The sequence below is a fragment of the Melanostigma gelatinosum genome (genome assembly GCF_949748355.1).
Source record: "Melanostigma gelatinosum genome assembly, chromosome: 14".
Classification (NCBI taxonomy): domain Eukaryota; kingdom Metazoa; phylum Chordata; class Actinopteri; order Perciformes; family Zoarcidae; genus Melanostigma; species Melanostigma gelatinosum.
Window position 1 is genome coordinate 2,084,771 of NC_136647.1, and position 21,666 is coordinate 2,106,436.

The 21,666-nt window shown below is 46.1% G+C and overlaps 1 protein-coding gene across 1 annotated transcript in view; it reads left to right on the forward strand.

Annotated features, from left to right (window-relative positions):
• Nucleotides 1-2,096: 2,096 nt before the first annotated feature.
• doc2b (double C2-like domains, beta) overlaps nt 2,097-21,666 on the forward strand; it is a gene marked incomplete at both ends in the record, with an annotated part of 85,537 nt that continues 65,967 nt past the window's right edge. The window contains one exon of the mRNA XM_079282772.1: nt 2,097-2,436. Coding sequence (XP_079138898.1) covers nt 2,097-2,436 — 340 coding nt within the window. The remainder of the gene's footprint in view (nt 2,437-21,666) is intronic.

Here is a 21,666-nt window from a genome sequence, read left to right on the forward strand (position 1 = left end):
CGATGGGTTCTTCAGTCCTTGTGTTTCCGTTGAAACGGTTACCACTTGTGTTTCCTGTTGACGTGTGTCACTGCTCACTCGAGATGAGTGCCTGTGAGTGGCTGGGCATTGAGTCCCACACTGCTATCTCTCAATGCGTTGTTCACAGACAATGATGGCTTCACTGGTTCTCTCCACAGTGCAGTATGTGTGCACACGAGCACTTCATCCTCAAACTTTTCCCATAATTACATTTTATGAAAGTGGGAAAGATCCGTCTCTTGTTTGATGCCCACAATCAACCATCCATTACGGTCCTTGTAATAATCATTAATTAACAGTTAATAAGGCCATTATCAGTCCTTATAAAATGAACCGGACCTGATGTTTCTCCGTTCATCAGAAGGACTTCTCCAGCCTGTAATGACAGGCAGGACATCCTCAGCATCAACCCTGAAGGGATGCCAGACCTCGTAGAGGACATATGTAAACGGAGAGAAAGAGCAGATTCCTACAGCGGCGATGTTGAGCATCCTTTGCCGGCTCATAACACACAAAGTCTTTTGTGTGATCCTGTTTGTTTAGAATAGATAGAAGACAACATGTCAGCAGCACAGATGAACAGAAAAAAGAGCTCCGCCTGCATCAGCTCAAACTGATAAAAACACAGATTTGCGCGGGTGACGCCTTTGCATTTTAATTTCACAAAGCTTTAAGCTGTTGCTAACAGCGAACACAAGAGGGCGCTGCGTCATCTGCTCACTGCGGTCGTGTCTGAACGGGTGGAACGTGATGGCAGAGCTGCTGCAGGGGTTAGAGCTCTGGGTCTGCAAGGAGAGCCTCCGCTGAGAGCCGTGAGCCTCTTTGTCACGCAACGTGAGTAACAAGACAAGTGTTGAACACGTGCTAGTGTGTAGGGGGGGGGGGCATATTGTGAATATCAATAAATGACATTTGAAGTTGCAAATGGCAGCATTAGAAAACAGCGTACAGATTTGAAAGACAGCGGGTCCAGAAGTCTTTGTAATTCTTGTGGATCTGGAGACACTGATGTTCGTCGAGAGGTGTGATTTTACATGGAAGGTCTCACCTGCACGTGTCGCTTCAGCAAGACATCACCATGTCACGGTTGATTACAACGGGCTCAATGTCACCCTGCTCTGTGCGCGCTCTGTGAGGATATTAAACCAGCGTGAAAAGGGTTGCAGAGTCCCACCGACACCCAAGTGGCAACAGATGGAGAGCAGCTAAGAAACGTGGACAACATCAGGGCGCGTAAATGCACGGGGAAAAAGGTCGGAGCATTGAAACAGACGTGTGTGCACCAATGAAAGAGGAATGAAGTGTGTTTAAAAATGAGGGCGTGATGGCAGAGAAGGAAGGGGGGCAGGCAGGGGCGGCTTCAGCCCTTTTGGAGCCCGACGTCTACTACAACACTGATCTCACGGATGGGTTGATGTGGCTTTTTTTGCATAAAAATGTAAGCAATCTAAACTCAAATCCTTCATTTGCATGTTTACAGTTGAAAAGTTCTCAGGTACAAAAAAACAAAACATCCTGGACGAAGAATCACAATTCATTCACCAGAGGTGAACACAACACGCAGGCACGAGTCCGTCACGGCGGCTCCTCCCTCCCACCGACAGATGGATGTGGTTAATATCATAATTAAGCACCTTCGGGCCGACGGGTTCCTGTTTACCGCTCGGTTGCTAGGCAGTGACATCAGCTGATCCCTCCCTCCGTCCTCTCTAATCCCTCTCCCTGACATTCTCTCTCTCTCTCTCTCTCTCTCTCTCGGATAGGCGGCGCAGACGTGGGCAGAGTGTGGGGGTATAGGAAGAGGAGCGAGCGGGAGGGTAGGGAGTAGTGTGTGAGGCTGTCAGACAGCATGGTCTGGGTCTGAGGACAGCACTGGAAGACGCAGCAGCAGCAGCCTCCAGATCTCCATGTAGACCGGTGTGGTGACGTCCACAGATCACCTGGACCTGTCCGCCCGTCAGCACCGCACAGGTCAACACCGGAGAAGCAACAGGAAGGAGGAGGAGGGGCGGGTCTGGGTTTTTTCCCCAGTTTTTTGGGGGTTTGTGGAGTAGGCTCCGGGCTGGACCGCATGCATGACACAACGCAAAGGCGAGAAACCCACCATCAGCATCCAGGAGCACATGGCCATTGACGTGTGCCCTGGCCCCATCCAGCCCATCAAGCAGATCTCAGACTACTTCCCCCGTTACCCGCGGGGCCTCCCCCCATCTGCGCCCCAGCAGGCGGGCCACGCCGGGCCCCTGAGCCCTGCCATCTCCACCTCGGCCACCGCCTCGGCCACCGCCGCCACAGAAAGTGACCGCCCCAATGAGGATAAACCGGACCGGGCTTGTGCCGGAGCCTCCGCCTCCTTACAGGCCACCAAGAGGGACGAGGAGCCCGACGTGGAGGGATACGACTCGGATGACTCCAGTGAGTGACGGTTTCCCCTTCCAGTCGTCTCCATCCTCCTGTTGACTACGGTGCTTTCCAACATGTCTTCGTGTGTGTGTGTGTGTGTGTGTGTGTGTGTGTGTGTGTGTGTGTGTGTGTCTATCCCTTTTAGTTCTCCCTCTCCCTTTCTTTTATTACTGCATCTCCATTTTTTTTGCCACCGGTTGCCAGGCATCCCTCCAGCCGTGTGGCTTTATCTCTCACCTTTTCTTCTCTCTGCTCCACCGTCCATCTCTTTCTATCTCCCAAAAACCCGCTGTGTGTGTGTGTGTGTGTGTGTGTGTGTGTGTGTGTTTGTGCTGCAGCTAACTCTTTCCCTCTCAGTCTAACACACAGCCAACTGTTGCTGCTGCAAAGAATCCTCCTCCTCCTCCAACTGAAAAGATGATGTGTGCTGTTTTATTGCAGCAAATGACTACATGCCTGTGTCAACCTGTGTGCATGTCTTCATATCCCCCAGTGTGCTCGGTGTGCACCGTCGATCGCGCTGAATGATTCATGGCTTCTTGGTGAAGCTTCACATTTGTCGCCGTTTTGCACTCAGCTGAGAGCGACCGCATCCGTGAGCTCATGTTTCGGCTGGTGGCAAGACGGGCAAGTTCCAATCGGGGGAGCACATCGTTTCGTCTGTCGGTCTGGTTTGTTTGTGTGTTGCTTTCCAAAGCATGAAGATGTGTGTGTGTGTGTGTGTGTGTGTGTGTGTGTGTTCATATCTGTCTCCGTCAGAGGGGGAGGCTGCTCTGCTGAATGTCATTCCGTTAATCTAACAGGTTTGAGTGGATGAATAATAATGGAAATGAATAGCACGCAGCGCAGCGATGGGAGCAATAACAATTCAGAGAGACAGAACAAGATTTCCCACATCTTTCAAAACCATTTCAGCTCCCAGCAAACATCTGATGATACGACTGTCTGCACCAGTGCGGAGGACTCGGGTAAATGAAAGCTGCTGCTGCCACCTGCATCGTTTTCATACCAGCCTTTAACATCTGACCGATGAAGCGCTGCAGCAGAGACGGGATCTCTGCTTCGGCATTCGGTTGAGTGTAACGTGTTGCTCTCGCCGTGCACAAAGACAAACAAGTGCTTCACGGTGTGTTTGTATCCGGCAAGCCTTTTCCAGAGGTGTGTCCCCGTCGCTCTCTGCACGAGCGTCTTGTGGTTGCAGGCTAATGTGTGACAGCAGTGCAGCTTCTCTTAGAGTTAATCCATGCGGAGCCGCATGCACGGGGGGGCTTAGGCCATCTCTAATCCAGAACTGGACAGGAAAGGGGGGATGGTAGGGAGCAGAGGCAGGTCGGGCAGATGTTGCTCTGTAACCTTCAACAGGCAACCAGGACTTCACCGAGAGGCATTCCCCTAATTTGTGCGAGCGGTGCTTTTTGGTCGCTTTTCAAACTCACGAGGGAGTTGTTGTTCATTTCATACACGCTCGATTATCTGAGCTGAGTGTGAAGGAATCCATCTTGGTGTTGCAGCGCTACATGCAAACCCGGGACACACTCTAGTCCAAGAGGTGAGATGGAGACGAGCTGCTCTCTACCTGTTGCTCTAATGTGCATGCAGTCGATCAAATTCAATGTTGTGTGCAGCCGTGAGAGCGGCTCGTCCATTCGTTGATCATTATTGAGCCGGAGGAGGGGGGAACACTCAGAGACAGAACTCTGAATTTCCAAGATTAAAGTAGCAAATATACAAGAAAAATACTCACAAATTCACAAGATTACAAAGTAAAAAATGTACAAAACAATCGGAGTTATATGCCGTATTATGCCATTGAGGGTTTCACAAAAAATATGATCTTTGAGCTGGAGGAGGGGAGAAAAAAACTCTAGATTAAAGTCTCAAATCTACAAGAAAGAAAAGGAATACATTTACAAAGAAAAGTCATAAATTTAGAACAAAAGCATTCTAATGTCAACAGTAGCTGCCTTTGAGTGCAGCCATTCAAACAGGCACAGACATGTTTGCCTTCAGACGTGGTGGGACGACACAGAAACCCCGAGTGAAGCATCCTGCGGTCTTTAACAACGTGAAACAAGTTTTAAAACATCTGGATAGAACACATCTTCTCTTTCCATCCACTGAGAACCGTGCTGTCTAATCAGCTGCGTCACATGACGTCTAACTGTGGTTGGTCATGTGCGACAGGTGTTGGCATGCTGTCACTGTAACGTTATCATATTGGTGTTGGTGCACAGTCACGAACTTACTTGTTTTCAGTTCATACAAACATCAAAACGTCCCAGCTCCCCTCTGTCCTCCCCGCTAATAAGGCAATGAGACAAACATCTGCCGGAGCATCAGCTTAATGATTTTACAATCACGTAAAGAGGCATCAGTGATGCCGGATGATTCAACGTCAACTCCCCCAAAAAACAAAACGAGCACAAAAGAGGAAGGAGCGTCTTAGTAACCAAGGTAGCAATCGGTGTCTGACTCATCTGCATGCTTATCACCTCCAGCTGATGTGACGAATGAAGGCAGGCACTAAAATAGATAAATCAGTAAATAACAAGTGGCTGTTTGGGTCTGATGCAACGTCCCAGATAATCCCAAGCTGCTGCTGCCGCCGAGGGAGTTTGAGAGGAGAAACACGAGGCGTATCAACAGAGCACTGCAGCAGCAGTCAGCTTTAACACACTCGCACTTCTTTAGAGCTGCTGCACACCTGAACACGACAGGTGGCTCAGCATCGGTCACGGTCACGTCTCCAGCCTCGTTATTCTGCACATGCAGCTCAACAGTTACACAGAGAGAGACGTACGCTTCTGTGTGCGTATGCGTTTTGGACTGAGGAGAAATGACTTGTTTAAAGACAAGCTTCAACTGTTGCTCTTCATTTGCTTGTTTAAAAAATAAAAGGACAAGAATTTCAATTTAATAAATACCCGACGGACAGATGAGTCCTGGAATATGCAGCAAGCGTCCCAGACTCCCACTGTGAAAGCATTCCTCTCTCTTTCAGAGTCAAGCTGTGTGATGAACCAAGAGCCGGGAACGCAACAGGCGCATGAGAATAACAGCTGATTTTACTGCTTTTAGAACCTCTTTGCTCGACTTATCAGCTTTGTTTGTGTATGTTCAACTGCATCTCGTCTCGGTGGGTCAGTAGAGTTCGAGCACACTGGTCGGGAGGCTGAACGGATCGTTCCTCGGCCTCTTACAGACAAGGTCACAAAGTGATTTCTCCCTCCCCGGCGGTGCAACGAGCGGCGCTGTGATCCGAATGGGAGAAAAGCTGCTCCAGTTTGAACCCGTTTGATTTGACGTTCAGAAAGTGGAACTTTCTCCCCTGTTGGTGCGTTAAATGCAAGAGGAAAGGAGCTCTCTTCCTCCTGTTGTTTGTGATTTAAAAGAGCCAGCGCTGCCCCAAATTGGCTCTTTACCGGTCCTGCGGGACTTGATCCAGTATCTGCATGCTTCCTCTTGGGGCTGGGGGGGGGGGGGGGGGGGGAGGGTGGAACCGTGTTCTCCCTCATGTACCAAACCACACAGGGGTGTCTCGATCCTCGCTAAGAACCTGCCGGCTAATCTGCATAGCAGCAGCGTTGTTTTATGATTCATTGTGACTCAACCTTGATTTGAATTGAAACAGAAAAGTGCATCACCCACCAAGTGTCCCGGCTCCCCTGCGAAGGGTGTGTGTGTGTGTGTGGGTGTGGGTGGGGTAGGTGTGTGTGTGTGTGTGGGTGGGGTAGGTGGGTGGGTGGGTGGGGTAGGTGTGTGTGTGTGTGTGTGTGGGTGGGGTTGGGGTAGGTGTGTGTGTGTGTGTGTGTGGGTGTGGGTGGGGTAGGTGTGTGTGTGTGTGTGGGTGGGGTAGGTGGGTGGGTGGGTGGGGTAGGTGTGTGTGTGTGTGTGTGTGTGTGTGTGTGTGTGTGTGTGTGTGTGTGTGTGTGGTGGGGTAGGTGGGTGGGTGTGTGTGTGGGTGGGGTAGGTATGGGGTAGGTGTGTGTGTGTGTGTGTGTGTGGGTGGGGTAGGTGGGTGTGTGTGTGTGTGTGTGTGTAGGTGGGTGGGGTAGGTGGGTGTGTGTGTGTGTGTGTGTGTGTGTGTGTGGGTGGGGTAGGTGGGTGGGTGGGGTAGGTGTGTGTGTGTGTGTGTAGGTGGGTGGGGTAGGTGGGTGTGTGTGTGTGTGTGTGTGTGTGTGTGTGGGTGGGGTAGGTGGGTGGGTGGGTGGGGTGGAGGTATCGAAACCAATTGGACATCCGGATCTCTGCCACATCAGTTAATGGCTGGTTTGTGGTGGGTGTGGAATGAGCGGTGTGACCCACATGGCGGAGCGGGCTCTTGTGTTCCTGAGAGATAAGCCTCAGAGACGTGTGTGTTGACGGGACGGGGGGTTGGTGGGTGGTGGGGGCGGGGGGGTGCTTGGTAATGTATGCCCCTGCAGGTCTCCCCTGAGACGTCTCGCTCTGGCAGTACACTGCTATCTCCTCAGCACAAGACTTCAGCTGCAGTGTTTGCTGATAGTTGCAGGGAGAGCAGGAGGGACCGGAGGAGACGGGTCCAGCAGAACAAAAGTCACTAAAATCAACAAAACTACATTTCAGATGTTGTTATTGAGGATAATGGGGATTTATTTCTAGGATATTTCCCTGTTTTTTAACAATTAAATGAGTATGTTTACATGCATACCAATAATCCAAGACTCAGCATGTAAACAGCATATTCTGTTTGGATATTCCCAGATAAACTGAATCCGATTGGAGCACTTTTAAAGGTGCAGTGTGTCGGATATGGCGGCATCGAGCGGAGAGGCTGCAGATTGCAACCGACCGGAACTATAGTGGCACAAATGTCCCGACCTAGAGTTTGGTTTGTCCGTTCAAATTGAACTGGATGAATTATAAATAATATATATCCTCCAACAATAAATGAATGTTTTTCTCTCATCTCCAGCGAATTAAGGGCTGCAGTTAGAATTGTTCTGCAGCTGTAAATTCAGTTCATTCAGGTGTTATGTCAACCAAGAAAAGCATGATTTTCAAGAAGGTGGCTGAAGGAATGAAAGTAAACAAGTCCAGCAAAACCAGTCAACAGTGAAATTTCATTTCAAAGTCCATCATTTCAAAGTTCATATTCATTTCTCTCATATCTTCAACACAAATGATAAACGTAATAGCTCCATTTTTCACGAATCCCCCATATTTAATGCTCAGCAGCCTCTTCAGCACAAACGTCCCTGAACTGCAGCACTTCATCTTAAAATAAACTGCAGCCTCGGCAATATCATAATGAATCAAAAGCTGTCATTTAACATTTCTATTTAACAGGTGCTGTGTGTCTGATGACGATCAACGATGTTTGTTTAGCACTTTTAGATGAACATAGATGACGAGTGTGGAGAGCGATGAATACGGATTTAGACCAGAGGACCTTTCACCGCTGCAATTTGCAAAAAAAAGCTGCGTTTCAGGAAGGAGGAGTGCTGAGGGTGGTGCAGCAAGGAGAAGTCACTCCATTTGCCTTTATTAAATCGGATCGCTTCTCAGCCCACGCCATGTGATGAATCAAAACTTGACTAACTTAACCACAACTGCAGTGAGTGGGCACTCGTGTCCACAGAGAGCTCAGTTCACCAGCTTTAGATTCTTCAGCCTCTCGTCTCTTCATCCTTTGGCGTAAAGCGTGAGTGTGCTGTGTGCACTTTAATGAGGCCACGGTAAAGGATGCGTGGGAAGGAAAGTTCGGGGCTTTCAAAGCGTTGCATCTGATTTTCATTTGTAGATAGTTAGTCCAGTAACTTACAGTTCACAAAATGGCACATCACACCGAACGTGTGGTAATGTTTTTAGTTAATCTCTTCCACGTTAGAAGTCGATGGAGCCACAACACTTAAGGGTCTCAAAGTCTGCAGAAAATGACTCCATCTGCATGCTTACACCTACTGTAGAATAAACAGAAACGCATACCATGTCTGGAATATACAGTATTACTATATCAGACATATTTTCATCCAATAAAAATCAGCAGAACAAACTTTTTGTTCCAGTAGGCTGGTGCTGCTGACCGTCCCCGATTGGGAAATACTGCCCACCTCACCTCTCCACTGCTTCCACCCGGAGCACTAAAAACAGACAGAACTCAATCGTTCCTGCAATTCTGCCCTGTGCATCCCGGAAGGCCTCCTGATTGGACAGCAGCGCCGAAGAATACTTCAAACCACCGCACGATTGTTTTTTACATTTAGAAAAAATATAAATAGCGTAATTGTAGCTGGTTACCTAATCTGAAGTATTTTACTCTTTGATGTTTGAGAATATCTGAATATTTAAGATGTGCATCTTTGCTTTAAGTATTACAGATGTGTCTGTAATATATAAATAAATAAACGTCATTGTTGGGATTTTCTCAATGGCCCAGAGGGTAAGCTCAGCTATGATCCAAGGAGCTCTTTGTAAGTCAGAGCCCCCAACAAGTTTTTCTTACTCGGCCACAAAGGCTTTCTTTCTCCCCCCCTCCCCCGAGTTCCTCTCGTTACTCCCCGAGAACATGCTGAACTCAAGTTCTTTCAAGGCTTCTGCATCCCACCGGAGCTGGATCGATAAAATGTCTGTGTCCTGCTTCTTTTGGACTCCTGGAAGCCACTTCTCAGTATTTCTTTTTACCCTTTCAGTTTCCGCTCCCACACGGGGGGAGAACTCAATGAGCAGCACAATACAGACGGACCGCCGACCACAATGTCTGGCGGAGTGTGTTGGGCTGTAAATGCTCGCTGAGCTCAGCCGGACAAATACCAGCCAGGTGGGAAGATGTCCTTGTGTGGGCGTATTGTGTGCTTCCTTTATTGTCTGCTAAGGTCGAGTTGATTTCCTTAGGGGGGGGGGGGGGGGGGGGTCTTGCTACATGGCCTCCAGACAACTGCAGGCTTAAAGGTTTTAATCTCTAATCACACTGTAATAACGATAGAGCAATCTCACATATTTCATGGTCATTTGATATATCATCCATGAATAAGGTCAACAGCAATGATATATGCGGTTCATATTTTCGATAATTTTGTGATGTTCAGTTATTGCTCGCCCCGGTTTCTCAGAGATGTATAACCGATGGCTGTGATATTTAACCTGACCTGCCTCGTGGTTTACCATCTGACAGGTTTGGAAAAGGGCAGCTGATTCGTCAAGTGGTTGGACGAACCATCTGTCAATCAAATTCTTACCACTTGCCAGTTGTGACAAGAGCGAAAACATGTGTTCTATTGAGAAAAGCCTTCAGAGCGTCGCTCTTCTGACGCTACTGATGCTATTGCAGCATCCACGCTAACCTCTTCATTGTTGTCGTGAATGAACAGCTGCCTCTCCGTGTCGTCGCGACACCAACACGTAAGCCACGCCCTTAGTTGCCAGTGAGCTCCTTACAGAACGCTGATTGGTCCGGACGAACGCAAAAGATGACATTTCTCCATGAAAGTTTACTTGTATCAATACAATGCAGCGGTGTTCTTCATGCTTTACAGCCTCTAAACCTGCACTTTGTGTGAGGAGGGAAATGAGGAGGAGTTGTAACTCTACCTCACGTCACCGGAAAAATGTTGGTGGAAGAACTTCACACAGTATGAGCTTATGTTATGAATCCTCCACACAATTAGGATCTCCGTTATTTTAATTCTACTTGGAAATATAAAATGTAGCTTTTCTTTTGAAAGGAGTTGAACCTAAAAGGAAAAGTACAGTTCGTACAAAAGCATGTTTTCTAGATTGATTTATTTCGCATTTAAAGCCGCTTTTTAGCACAGTTTGTCCAGCACTGCAGTCGAAAACCAGGATAAACTGACCCTGCAAACATGGACTTATTCTCTTTTGCATATTCACGTGCATGCTGCAGGTGCACGCTGTCCTTTGGTCACTAATGATACATTTACACAGTGACGAGTGACTTCCTTTCAAATCCCACTAAGTGCATTCTTATCAGCTTGTTGAGATTAAATATTTGACGACAGAACTCAGTTAGCTCCAGCTGTTCTCTCTGCTGCTTCATATTCACTCGTCTTGACTTTCATTGATGGAGGGATGGGTGAGTGGATGGGTGAGTGGATGGATGTATCGATGGACGGGCGGAGGGATGGCTGGCTGAATGATTGGATGGATGGATGAGTGTATGGGTGAGTGAATGGATGGATGAATGGAATCGATGGATGGATGGATGGATGAATGGAATCGATGGATGGATGGATGGATGGATGAATGGAATCGATGGATGGATGGATGCATGGAAGGAAGGACAGATGAGTGGATGGATGGATGGATGAATGAGTGGATGGATGGATGGGTGAATGTAATCGATGGATGGATGCATGGAAGGAAGGATTGATGGATGGATGGACTGATGGAGGAATGGATGGATGGATGGACTGATGGAGAAATGGATGGATGGATGGACTGATGGAGGAATGGATGGATGACTGGATGGATGGATGGACTGATGGATGGACTGATGGATGGATGGACTGATGGAGGAATGGATGGATGACTGGATGGATGGATGGACTGATGGAGGAATGGATGGATGGACTGATGGAGGAATGGATGGATGGACGGACTGATGGACGAATGGATGGATGAGTGGATGGATGGACTGATGGAGGAATGGATGGATGACTGGATGAATGAATGGTCCATGAGGAGCAGCTCTGTAGCGTCGTCTTTTGACTCTCATAGATACTTCGAGGTGTCTGCATGCAGTGTTGCCGTCCTTTATTCACCGAGGCTTGACGTGATAACGAAGCACAGTTCTGTCAGCCCGTCTGCTATTCTCCCGCGCAGGAGCAGTCAACTTGAGTGCGCATCATAAAAACAACACATCAATAATCCTTTAAAATGTAAATCCCCATCCTTGAGTGCAAACACAATCCTTGTATGTGCTGTGACACTGAGTGAACATAGCATTTACTGTGGGGGTGCGCCATGAAAACATCACTCAATCATACGATAATGCTTTGAAACGCATTCATTCTTCACTGTATCTGATCACAAAGTCATCTGTAGAACACGCTTTTTGATATCTTCCAGCATTTCAAGCTACTTCAAGGCATTTTTCAGTAAAAGGCCACCACATGAAACCAAGTAGTGTTTTTTACTGTGTGCTGTGAACCAGTGGGCTAGAGAATGGATGGTTACAATGTCCCTATTGTTCTCACAGGGATCGGCCACGCCAACAAGGGAATAGGAGATAAAATAATAGATATCACCATGAAACTGCCCCAGTCCTTTACTTACATTAAGAACAATATTTTTTGTATCAAGTTTTCGGAAATTAAGTTTAGAAAGGAAGTTTAGCGGTGAGGATTTCAGGTGAATGTTGCAGTTTGTGCAGAAATAAATGATGCAGCTCCTCAAAGCTGGGGACGGGTATAGTTAGGATTTGATCGATACTGGTGCTCTTGTTGATACTGCTTATCAAGTCGGATTTTTAAAATAAATTTGTAGCTAAAAAATTGGCAAAGTGATTGTCTTTCATTGGTTATCATGTTCTTCTGATCCAACTCCGTATGACATCACTACAAATACCTGACGGCTGCTCCACAAACAGACTGATGTTCTGCTTGTTGGTCACATGTTGTGATAAACTGCTGTTTCCTCTCTTACTTGTGAGGGTTGTGTTGTGTTTGAGACGACCAGAGTTCTCAGCATCTACTGGAGTCAAATGTTTTCTTCTCTCTGATCATGATGCGAGTCTCACGCTGTACTGAGCCGGAGACAAAGACGGAGACACAGAGAGACAAAGAGAAAGACAGAGAGACAGAGACAAAGACACAGAGCGACAGAGACAAAGACACAGAGAGACAGAGACAAAGACACAGAGAGACAGAGACAAAGACAAAGACACAGAGCGACAGAGACAAAGACACAGAGAGACAGAGACAGAGACAAAGACACAGAGAGACAGAGACAAAGGCACAGAGAGACAGAGACAAAGACACAGAGAGACAGAGACAAAGACACAGAGAGAGGACGTTTAACACGAGGACATCTCACTCCAGAACTAAGAAAGTACCGATAGCAGAACTACACACCTTATCGATACTCTTGGTTTTACTCATTTAGAACCGGGTTCCGGGGGGCATCCCTACTCAAGACCAACAGAGGTTTCCCATGTTTTCTTTTCCGGCCCTGGAGACCAAAACAACAGGGTCCCCTGTGTTTTATTTAAAACCATGATTGGGAGGCCAGGGTTGGTTTGTCTGTTCTGGGTTACTGCAGAAACATGGCTCTATAAGGAGGACCCACTCGGTGTGCAGATATAAACGGCTTATTCTAATTCCAACTTCTATTTTTAGGTGATTATACACTAAAGAAATCTGCATCTCACTGAAGTGTAGCAGAACAAAAATCCCACATGGTGCTGAACCACTTCCAGGAATGTGAGTTTCAAAGGTTTGATTCCCTGCAGTTCTTATCTTTCTGTGTGTGTGTTCTGACTCATGATGTCTCTGCAAGTTTCTTTTGGATTGTTTGTTCGTCGTAAACATACAGTATCTCCTGCACAAACAAAACCAACTAAGCATAAGTATTTCATCCCGTCTTGAGCAAGTTTTTAGTTATTGATTGAGAGATCTGAGGAAACCCTCAGTGTTCAGTGGTGCCGGATTGTTTTTTTCCAGGCGGAGTGGGTTGACCGCTCTCGGACGTCTGTGTGGCTAAAAGTAAAATAACCATCAGCCAAAGACGTATCACTCCTCACAGCAGTCTTTAAATATCAGAGTGCTAATCAGAACAGCCTCTTCAGCAGAAATCAATATTTGTAACGAGCACAATGCCTAACCCGGGTATTTTCCACCCCCTGGAATGACATTCAAATGAACAAAACCCACAGATATCAAATGTGTTTTGAAGACAATTAATTGTATAATTGAGTCGAGAAATTAAGTTCTTTCATCTCCTAATGCAGCCATCGAGCTTTCTCAAAGTCAGACCCTCATTACGTTGAGGTTCAGCTCTCTTTCAAGTGTGCGGACGAAGAAGACCACTTGGTGCCATCAGTGATAACTTGCACCGAGGAACAACACGCGCGTTGTGCGTGCAGCACGTACCAACCAGCTGATTTTGCCTTCAAAGCGAATCAGGCTTTGGCTTGATCCGGTGAGCGCTCTGACGCAGGAGAAGCAGTCGATATCAAGAACAGGAACTGTGATAAATAAAGAGTGCTGCTTGGGTGCTTGAATCATCCGTGAGTTCTCACTTGGGGTAAAGCACTGAATCAACCCTGCGCTGACCAAATGTGTCTTTATTTGCTTCCGATTGTATCCCTGCAATGTAAGACGTAGTCGGTGCGATGTCACCATTTGGTTTGTGGACAATGGTTTTGAAGCCTCAAGTTAGGCATTTTGGTCGTCGCCATCTTGGTTCTTGGAGCCACGAGAGGGTCGAACTACTTAAAGCCGAGCGCTTTTTACAACCAGAGGAGTCGCCCCCTGATGGACATTAGAGAGAATGCAGCTTTAAGGCATTGGCTTCGCTTTCTAGAACCAGAGGTTGCCGCCATTGGCACAAGTTTTGGCTTGTAGAGAAATGAGAGCCACTTCATTCTGTGCCACGATGGATTGCACTGTTGCAGCTGACCACAGTCTTTTCAATACAACAAGTGGGTGACAAAGTATTAACCCTCCCAGATACTGATGTTCAAAGCACCTGTTTTTGGTGATATTAGTCATATTATCTTCAAGAGAGCAACATTTGTCTTTTTTATGGACGAGGAGAACTTTAAATTACCGGTGACACTGCTGACACTGCAAAAATCTGTGTTGTCTGTATTTTATTGTTCTCCAGCTTATTCTTCTCACCTCTTTGCTGATCTATTAGTCTGAATAAAGAATCAGTGTACTTTGCAGCATAGTGTTTTTGTGAAACACCATTCCCCCCAGCCCCCGCACTCCCTCTGTAGAGGTTGCGGTTTCTCTGAAAAGCTCCATTTGTATAGATCTGAATGCAGTTTGATCGGATTCTGCTGGCTCTAATGAGTCGGCAACACCGTGGTAAGCTGCCCCTTGATCCCTCCAGAGATAAATTCATACTTAACAACAAATAAGGTCCAGCGGCAGCCCGATGTGTACAGTCAATACAGTGCACGGTGGCTGCAGAAATGGAAAGAAGGATAGATACACATCACAGGTCTGCATTTCTCTCTGTTTTAAGGCGGGCTGGAAAAAGCCAGAGTGGAGTGTGCTTAAAGATGAATTGTTCATACGCAATATGTGCTTTGAACCGTCCACACGATCCTTTACGGTTTCTCTGACTCAGAAATTGAACGATTGGGTGAAAGAATCGCATTAAGTCCTCCAGTCAGCCAGTCTATTGAAGGTGCAATCAAACCTGATAACAGAGCCGCCTCGCAATGGGAGGCTCAGGTACAAGTAGGGTTACAGGCCGATTGAAGCCACCTACAGGCTGTATGACATTTGAAAATCAAAGCAAACTCTCACGGCAGCAGGACACCGGGGCTCCTCTTTGTTTGATAAATGTTAGATCAGGTTCCAGGAAAGGTTAATAATTGTATTACAATTTGATGCATAATTGATGAATTCATTCCAGCCAGTAGCTGGGAAACACAAGACATTTCAGCAGTACTAAACCGCTCACAGCACATTTACATCACTCTCTCTCTCTCTCTCTCTACTACAGACTTCTGTTCAGTTGAGCATTCAGTGTGATGTAGTAGATGTTCATTTGTAATTTGTATGACTCACTGACTGTGAATAGCCGTGGTATCCCACCACCACGTGCGTCTCCATTGTTAACCAGCTCAAACTACAGAATAACCATACGATTTGTCCAGATGGTAAAAGACGATTCTGAATGTGGTCACAATGGTTACGGCGGCTCCAACTGCTCCGAGAGTCAATCTGGAGGCGACAGATTTGAATCGCAGACGCTCACACAGGACGAGATATCATGTGCCGCCTGTTCACGTTGACCTGCTTTGTTGTGCAGAGACCAGTGCAGACTCGCCGTGCTGTTAAAAATCTAATATTCTGGCTGAACCGGAGTTAGAATCAGCTCTCATATTGTGTCGTGTGTTTCCTGGCCAGACAGACGGACTTTATCCAAGAGATTGACCAAGATTCAAGCTTTGGGAACCAACTACATTTGAACGAATTTGAACTGCCAAAAAGTTGTTTTTTGTTGCTAAATTTTATATTTATTAAATGGTATCACGTTTTCAAGAGGCAGGTTGTGAGAAATCCCATTCAGCTGGTGTTTATCCTCCATTATCTTACTTATATATTTATATTATCACCTAACCCAAACCCCCAACTTGTTCTTAATAATGGCTTATAACTGATCCATAAAACATTAGTACATGCTTTATTATTAACCTTTAATATCACCAATAGCTACAACTTGTAATTGTAGAGGCACCTCATTAGAAAGTGGTGCCAACATAGCTGAACAGGGAGGGAACGTGGCGTAACTCAGGGAACGACTGCTATCTCCAAACATCGAGGCCGTCTCTACAGTCAGGAACGTGAAAAGACTGAATGAGCATTTCACAGCGTGCAGCGGACTTGTCTTGCATGAATGCCCTCCATGATAAAGCCCATGATGCAGGGTTCGCCCATCTATGAATGTCTTATGTTGTGTGCACTGTCTTGCTTTTATTGCCGCTGGTGTGCCGTGTTTATTTCCTGGATTTTTTTATCAATGAAGGCACTATCTCACAGGCTGTTTCTTCTCTAGCATTGCTGGTGCACCGCTGATGGTCAATATTCCTCGGGTGGGTGGATTTTCAAGCAGAAACTACACATTCTACAATCTATACCCAATCTGCTCTCGGTTGGGCCTCACTGGGTTTTCTATGTGGCATTTAAACTTGTTTTTTAGAGAGACAGGGAACACTATGAGAGCGAGACAGAAGAGTAAGAGGGGGAGGAGGGCATGCAGTGAGCTCCTGGGCTGGACACAAACCCAGGATGTCATGTTTACATCCCTTCAGGCACCCAGAATGCCCTCCGAGGTCAACACACTACCTCGAATCCTCTTTGGAAGTCTGACCACGGATCGTTTCAAGCTTTACAAAATGTCTAAAGCCACATTTAACGCTTTAAAAGAAGCACCACATGGATAAAGGTTAGTTTAATGCCAAAGCACATTTTTAAACATCAAAATACATTTTTTCTATGGGTGCCAATGGGTTGGAAGCACACAGCTTTGGTCTATACCCATCTGCACACACATCTGGGTCCATCCTTACAAATACAGGGACAAGCATACCATAGAAATAGAATGGGAGTAGATGGACATTGAACTGTTTTGCATGGTCATTTGACTAGTACAGAAGAAAAAGATGATTGTTAGTGAGTTGGGCCGTAGAGTGTTCTCACAGCTAGAGGCAGCTCTGGACATGCAGGGCTAGCTAGTTAGCTAGTTCTTTTGTATTTTCTGTAACCACTGTAGCATAAAAACGTGGCGGAATTAGCCATCTGCTAACTTCAAGCTGTCCGCTAGTCAGTTAGCTCGCTAGCTTTTTAAAATTCCACATTGCTTAAATGCTACACTGGTTACAAATGAGCCGAACAAAGTCGTCACTCATCTGGCGATAGCAGTGTTTGTTTCTTAAGCTGTGAAAAGATTGTGTTGATGAAGCATTAAGTTGTTTAATTTGACTCATTTACTCTCTGCTTAACGTTGCTACTCCACTGCTCGTACCAGTCGTTAATCCAAGACCTCACCTCAGTGAGTCCGCGACTTAACGTACGTCGGTTGCAACGAAACACATAAAAATGGCTGCCACTCTGACCATCCTGCTACATAGATTTGAACGGGAATGTCGGCTCTTTTCCGATTCTATTTTTATTATTCAAACCCACTGAAGATTCATTTAAAGTCCTGTCAAAGAAAGCGCATGTGAGATTTAGGGTGCAAGAAGTGATTGGATTTTCAGGAAGTGTTTACATTTCTCATCGGGTCAGGTGGAGTGTGCCTGTAGCTCTTAACTTCCAAGACCACATTTACCTCTTGGTCTTTGAGCGATCACTCTCTTCTTCCTCTCTAGAACCTTTACCCTCATCTGCTTCCTTCAGACTGCTCTACCTGATTTAGAATGACTTCCTCGTCCACATCACTGTACTCCTCACTCTGGGGAGCACGGGGATGAGAGTGTGTGTGTGTGTGTGTGTGTGTGTGTGTTTACACACCATCAAACATACCAGTGGGGCTGACTTTGACAAGCAGTGTGTGTGTGTTGTCCACAAAGTGTCTGGTATCAGACTATATTGAATTGATTTAAAACACTCCGAACTTTCATGCCATTGGTGTCGGGCACGACACTTGATGACCACTGCAACTTTGCATGCGTGATTCAAAGTGGGCTTGTAGTCCAGAGTTTAAAGTAAGCTGCTGTTTGTGATCTCGGTAGCATTAAACTCTGTGTAACTGTTCCTCCACCTCAGCTCAGCAGGGTCTCGAAGGGACAGTATTTGGGATATGGGGACATCCAGCATCGTGGTTGCAGATTGAAACCACAGACAGTGTTTGGTTTGTCCGTTCTGGGCTACTGTAGAAACATGGCGGTGGAACATGGCCGGTTAACGAAAACACGGCTAACGATTCTTAGCTTTCAGTGATTATAACAAGCATAGTTATGAATAGTACATTTCTGTTAACAAATCCCCTGAAATGCTACACACAGGCCCTTTAAGGGAAGTTCTAGTAAAAGCAGTGTAACTTTGAAGGAAACCAACTTCAGACAGCTGAAGCCTCGTATGAGAGAATAAGAATGCATTCTTAGTCTCCCATCACTTACATTGGAATGATCTATTAGGAACCAAGCTTTGTACGGCCTGTACAGACAAAAATTAACAATTTCAGTGGTCAATAATAAAATAGACTTCCTCTTGCGTCTCCATTGTTAACCATAGAATCTTTGCTTTTACTGTCAATCAGTGAAGTGAGAATGTCAAATACTGCGACATGAAAACAGTGCGAGTGCTGCTTTAGTACAGGATGTGAGGACTGTCAGCCAGCGTATCCACTGTTGCCCTCTACATGTTGTCAGAGATCGTATCTCGTGGCGGACGGTGCCTGCTTGGTGCAGATTCAATCACCGACGGCTCCATCTTCGCTGTGAAGGCTCGGTGAACGGCGGCATCGGTCAAATTATTTATTTGCTTTTTTTCTTTCCCGCAACGTCCACTTTGCAGCCTGTCTGTCGCCTGCTTCCTGCCAATAAAAGGCCTCACATGGCTTCATTTATTACAAGTGAGGTGAAAAACCCTTAGTAATCATGAGCCATGTCCCCAACCTCCCCATCTTTTTAACAAAAGTAATTTGGAACGCTTTGGGCACCAATATGGATGCAATCTTTTAAGTTAATTTACATTTCTTTGCATGTGCTACAACCATTCATACACAAACACAACTAGCACTTGCATCCCATATGTGAGGAACTTATAGAAATCAGTCTGTGTATCAGTGGTGAAAATCTGGTACAGCAACTGCAGAAGCACTCAGCAGGCCTTTTCCTGCTGGCTTCTACAACACTAGTCACTTCTAGTTGTGTATCTCACCATAGACTCCTGCTGGCTAACATAATGTCATCCGTCTGTTTCCTCTCTACACTCGCTTTGTCCCCTTCGGATTTAATCAAAAGACACTTAAAACAACCAGCGTTCCTTTTTCTTTCTTTCCCCCCCCCCCATCACTGCACACACTCACTGACGGGGCTCATGCACACACCTTCTTCTTTTCCTTCAACATATAGTTAAGAAAAAATGAAGAGCTCTTAACATATATTCCAGCCTGGTGGTATAGCAACAGGTTTAAATGGGCACTGTTTAAAATACATTCTGCTCTTAGTCATCCATCCTCCTGAGTGGGTTCTAGTTGAATCCCTTGCTATATGAAAGGGGTCCTGGTAGAACACCCTGAGTGGGTTCCAGTTGAATCCCTTGCTATATGAAAGGGGTCCTGGTAGAACACCCTGAGTGGGTTCCAGTTGAATCCCATGCTATATGAAAGGGCTCCTGGTAGAACACCCTGAGTGGGTTCCAGTTGAATCCCTTGCTATATGAAAGGGGTCCTGGTAGAACATCCTGAGTGGGTTCTAGATGAATCCCATGCTATATGAAAGGATTCCTGCTAGAACATCCTGGGTGGGTTCTAGTTGAATCCCTTGCTATATGAAAGGGGTCCTGGTAGAACATCCTGAGTGGGTTCTAGATGAATCCCATGCTATATGAAAGGATTCCTGCTAGAACATCCTGAGTGGGTTCTAGTTGAATCCCTTGCTATATGAAAGGGGTCCTGGTAGAACATCCTGAGTGGGTTCTAGATGAATCCCATGCTATATGAAAGGATTCCCGCTAGAACATCCTGAGTGGGTTCTAGTTGAATCCCTTGCTATATGAAAGGGGTCCTGGTAGAACATCCTGAGTGGGTTCTAGTTGAATCCCTTGCTATATGAAAGGGGTCCTGGTAGAACATCCTGAGTGGGTTCTAGATGAATCCCATGCTATATGAAAGGGGTCCTGGTAGAACATCCTGAGTGGGTTCTAGATGAATCCCATGCTGTATGAAAGGATTCCTGCTCGAACATCCTGAGTGGGTTCTAGTTAAATCCCTTGCTATATGAAAGGGCTCCTGGTAGAACCCCCTGGTGGGTTCTAGATGAAACCCTTTGAATATAAAACTGTCCTCGGTAGAACCTCCTGAGTGGGTTCTAGATGAAACCCTTGGAATCTAAAAGGGCTTTTGGTCGAACATCCTGAGTGGGTTCGAGATAAATCCCTTGGAATACAAAAGGGTTCCCGGTAGAGCCCCCTTGGTGGGTTCTGTATGAAACCCTTTAAATATAAAAGGGTTCTCAGCTCTTGTTAGCACCATTAGAAAGTGGATAGGGATCTGAGTGGAACCATTACACCATAGAAGGGTTCTCTGTAGAGCCTCTCATACGGGTTCCTCGGTGTAACCTTTCACAGACGGTTCTGGGTAGAACTCTCTGAAAGGGTTCAAGGTGAAAACTTTATAAAAGGTTCTCCCAGAAACCACAAACGTTTCTCCTGGTGGGACAAGCTGAAGAACCCTTTATAGTTATAGTTAGCACATCTATTTCTAAAAGTGGAACAGAATAATAAACTATATTCAGGAGACGCTGGGCTCAAATTGAATCAAATGCACTGAATTGGGAAAACCAAGCTTGAAATCATTATTACAAGTTAGGTTTGATAAATATCTGCATTTTAGACCGCTTCCAGGTACTCAGATACAGAACACAGATGGAAATGCAAAATCTCTATTTCATAATTCTGAGAAAACGAAATTAAAAATGAATAAATGTTCATTCATTTTAGCTTCACTTTATTGTTAGGCACAAGTGTGCGTCTTTTCCTTCCTTATTTCAGCGGCGTCTGCTGCTTAATGGAACGTGCCAGGTAAAGAGGAACACCCATTTCTCTGGGTTATGAATTTAGACAACTAATTAACTTCATGATTTCTCTAGAGGAAGCTGTTTCAAGCCAGCAGTGATGACACACTGCTGCGATTGAGCAGGCAGAAAACTTCAAATTTTGGTACAATCAAGTGTCTCAAACTGTGACCCGAGCAGGAGTTCATTGCCGGATGATTCAGTCGAGACAGTGATTCAGTGTTTGCTCCATGCATCAGCTCCTGACCTGGCTGTGAAGCAAGCCAGCTCAGCCTTATGTTACATATAGTGTGCTGATATCAGACCTTCTTCGACTGTTAAAGGACCACACTGATTATATCTCAGTTTTTACGGTTGCTTGAGGTTATTTTTGCCTTTGTCAAACAAGAGTTGGGATCTGGAAACACCTTCGTGAATAGATTCTGAAGTAGCGAACATTTAACTCGCTGTTTTCACTCAGTCTCCTGGGATATTGTCGTAACGTGCAAAAACATGGCTAGGTGTGTTCTATATAAACCCTTGGAATATAAAAGGGTTCTTAGTAGAACCCCCTGAGTGGGTTCTAGATGAGATCCTTGGAATCTGAAAGGGCTCTTCTTTGAACCCCCAGGGTGGGTTCGAGACAAAACCCGAGGTAGAACCCCCTAAATAGGTTCTGGATATAACCTGCAGAGAGGGTTCTGGGTGGAACCATTACACCATAGAGGGGTTCTCTGTAGAACCTCTCATAGGGGAACATTTACTTCACCTGACCGATCAGCTGTTGCCACTCTCAGTTTTTCGGATATTGTCATAACGTCCAAAAACATGGCTGGTCGTGGCATGAACGGGTACGCGTGGATCGATGA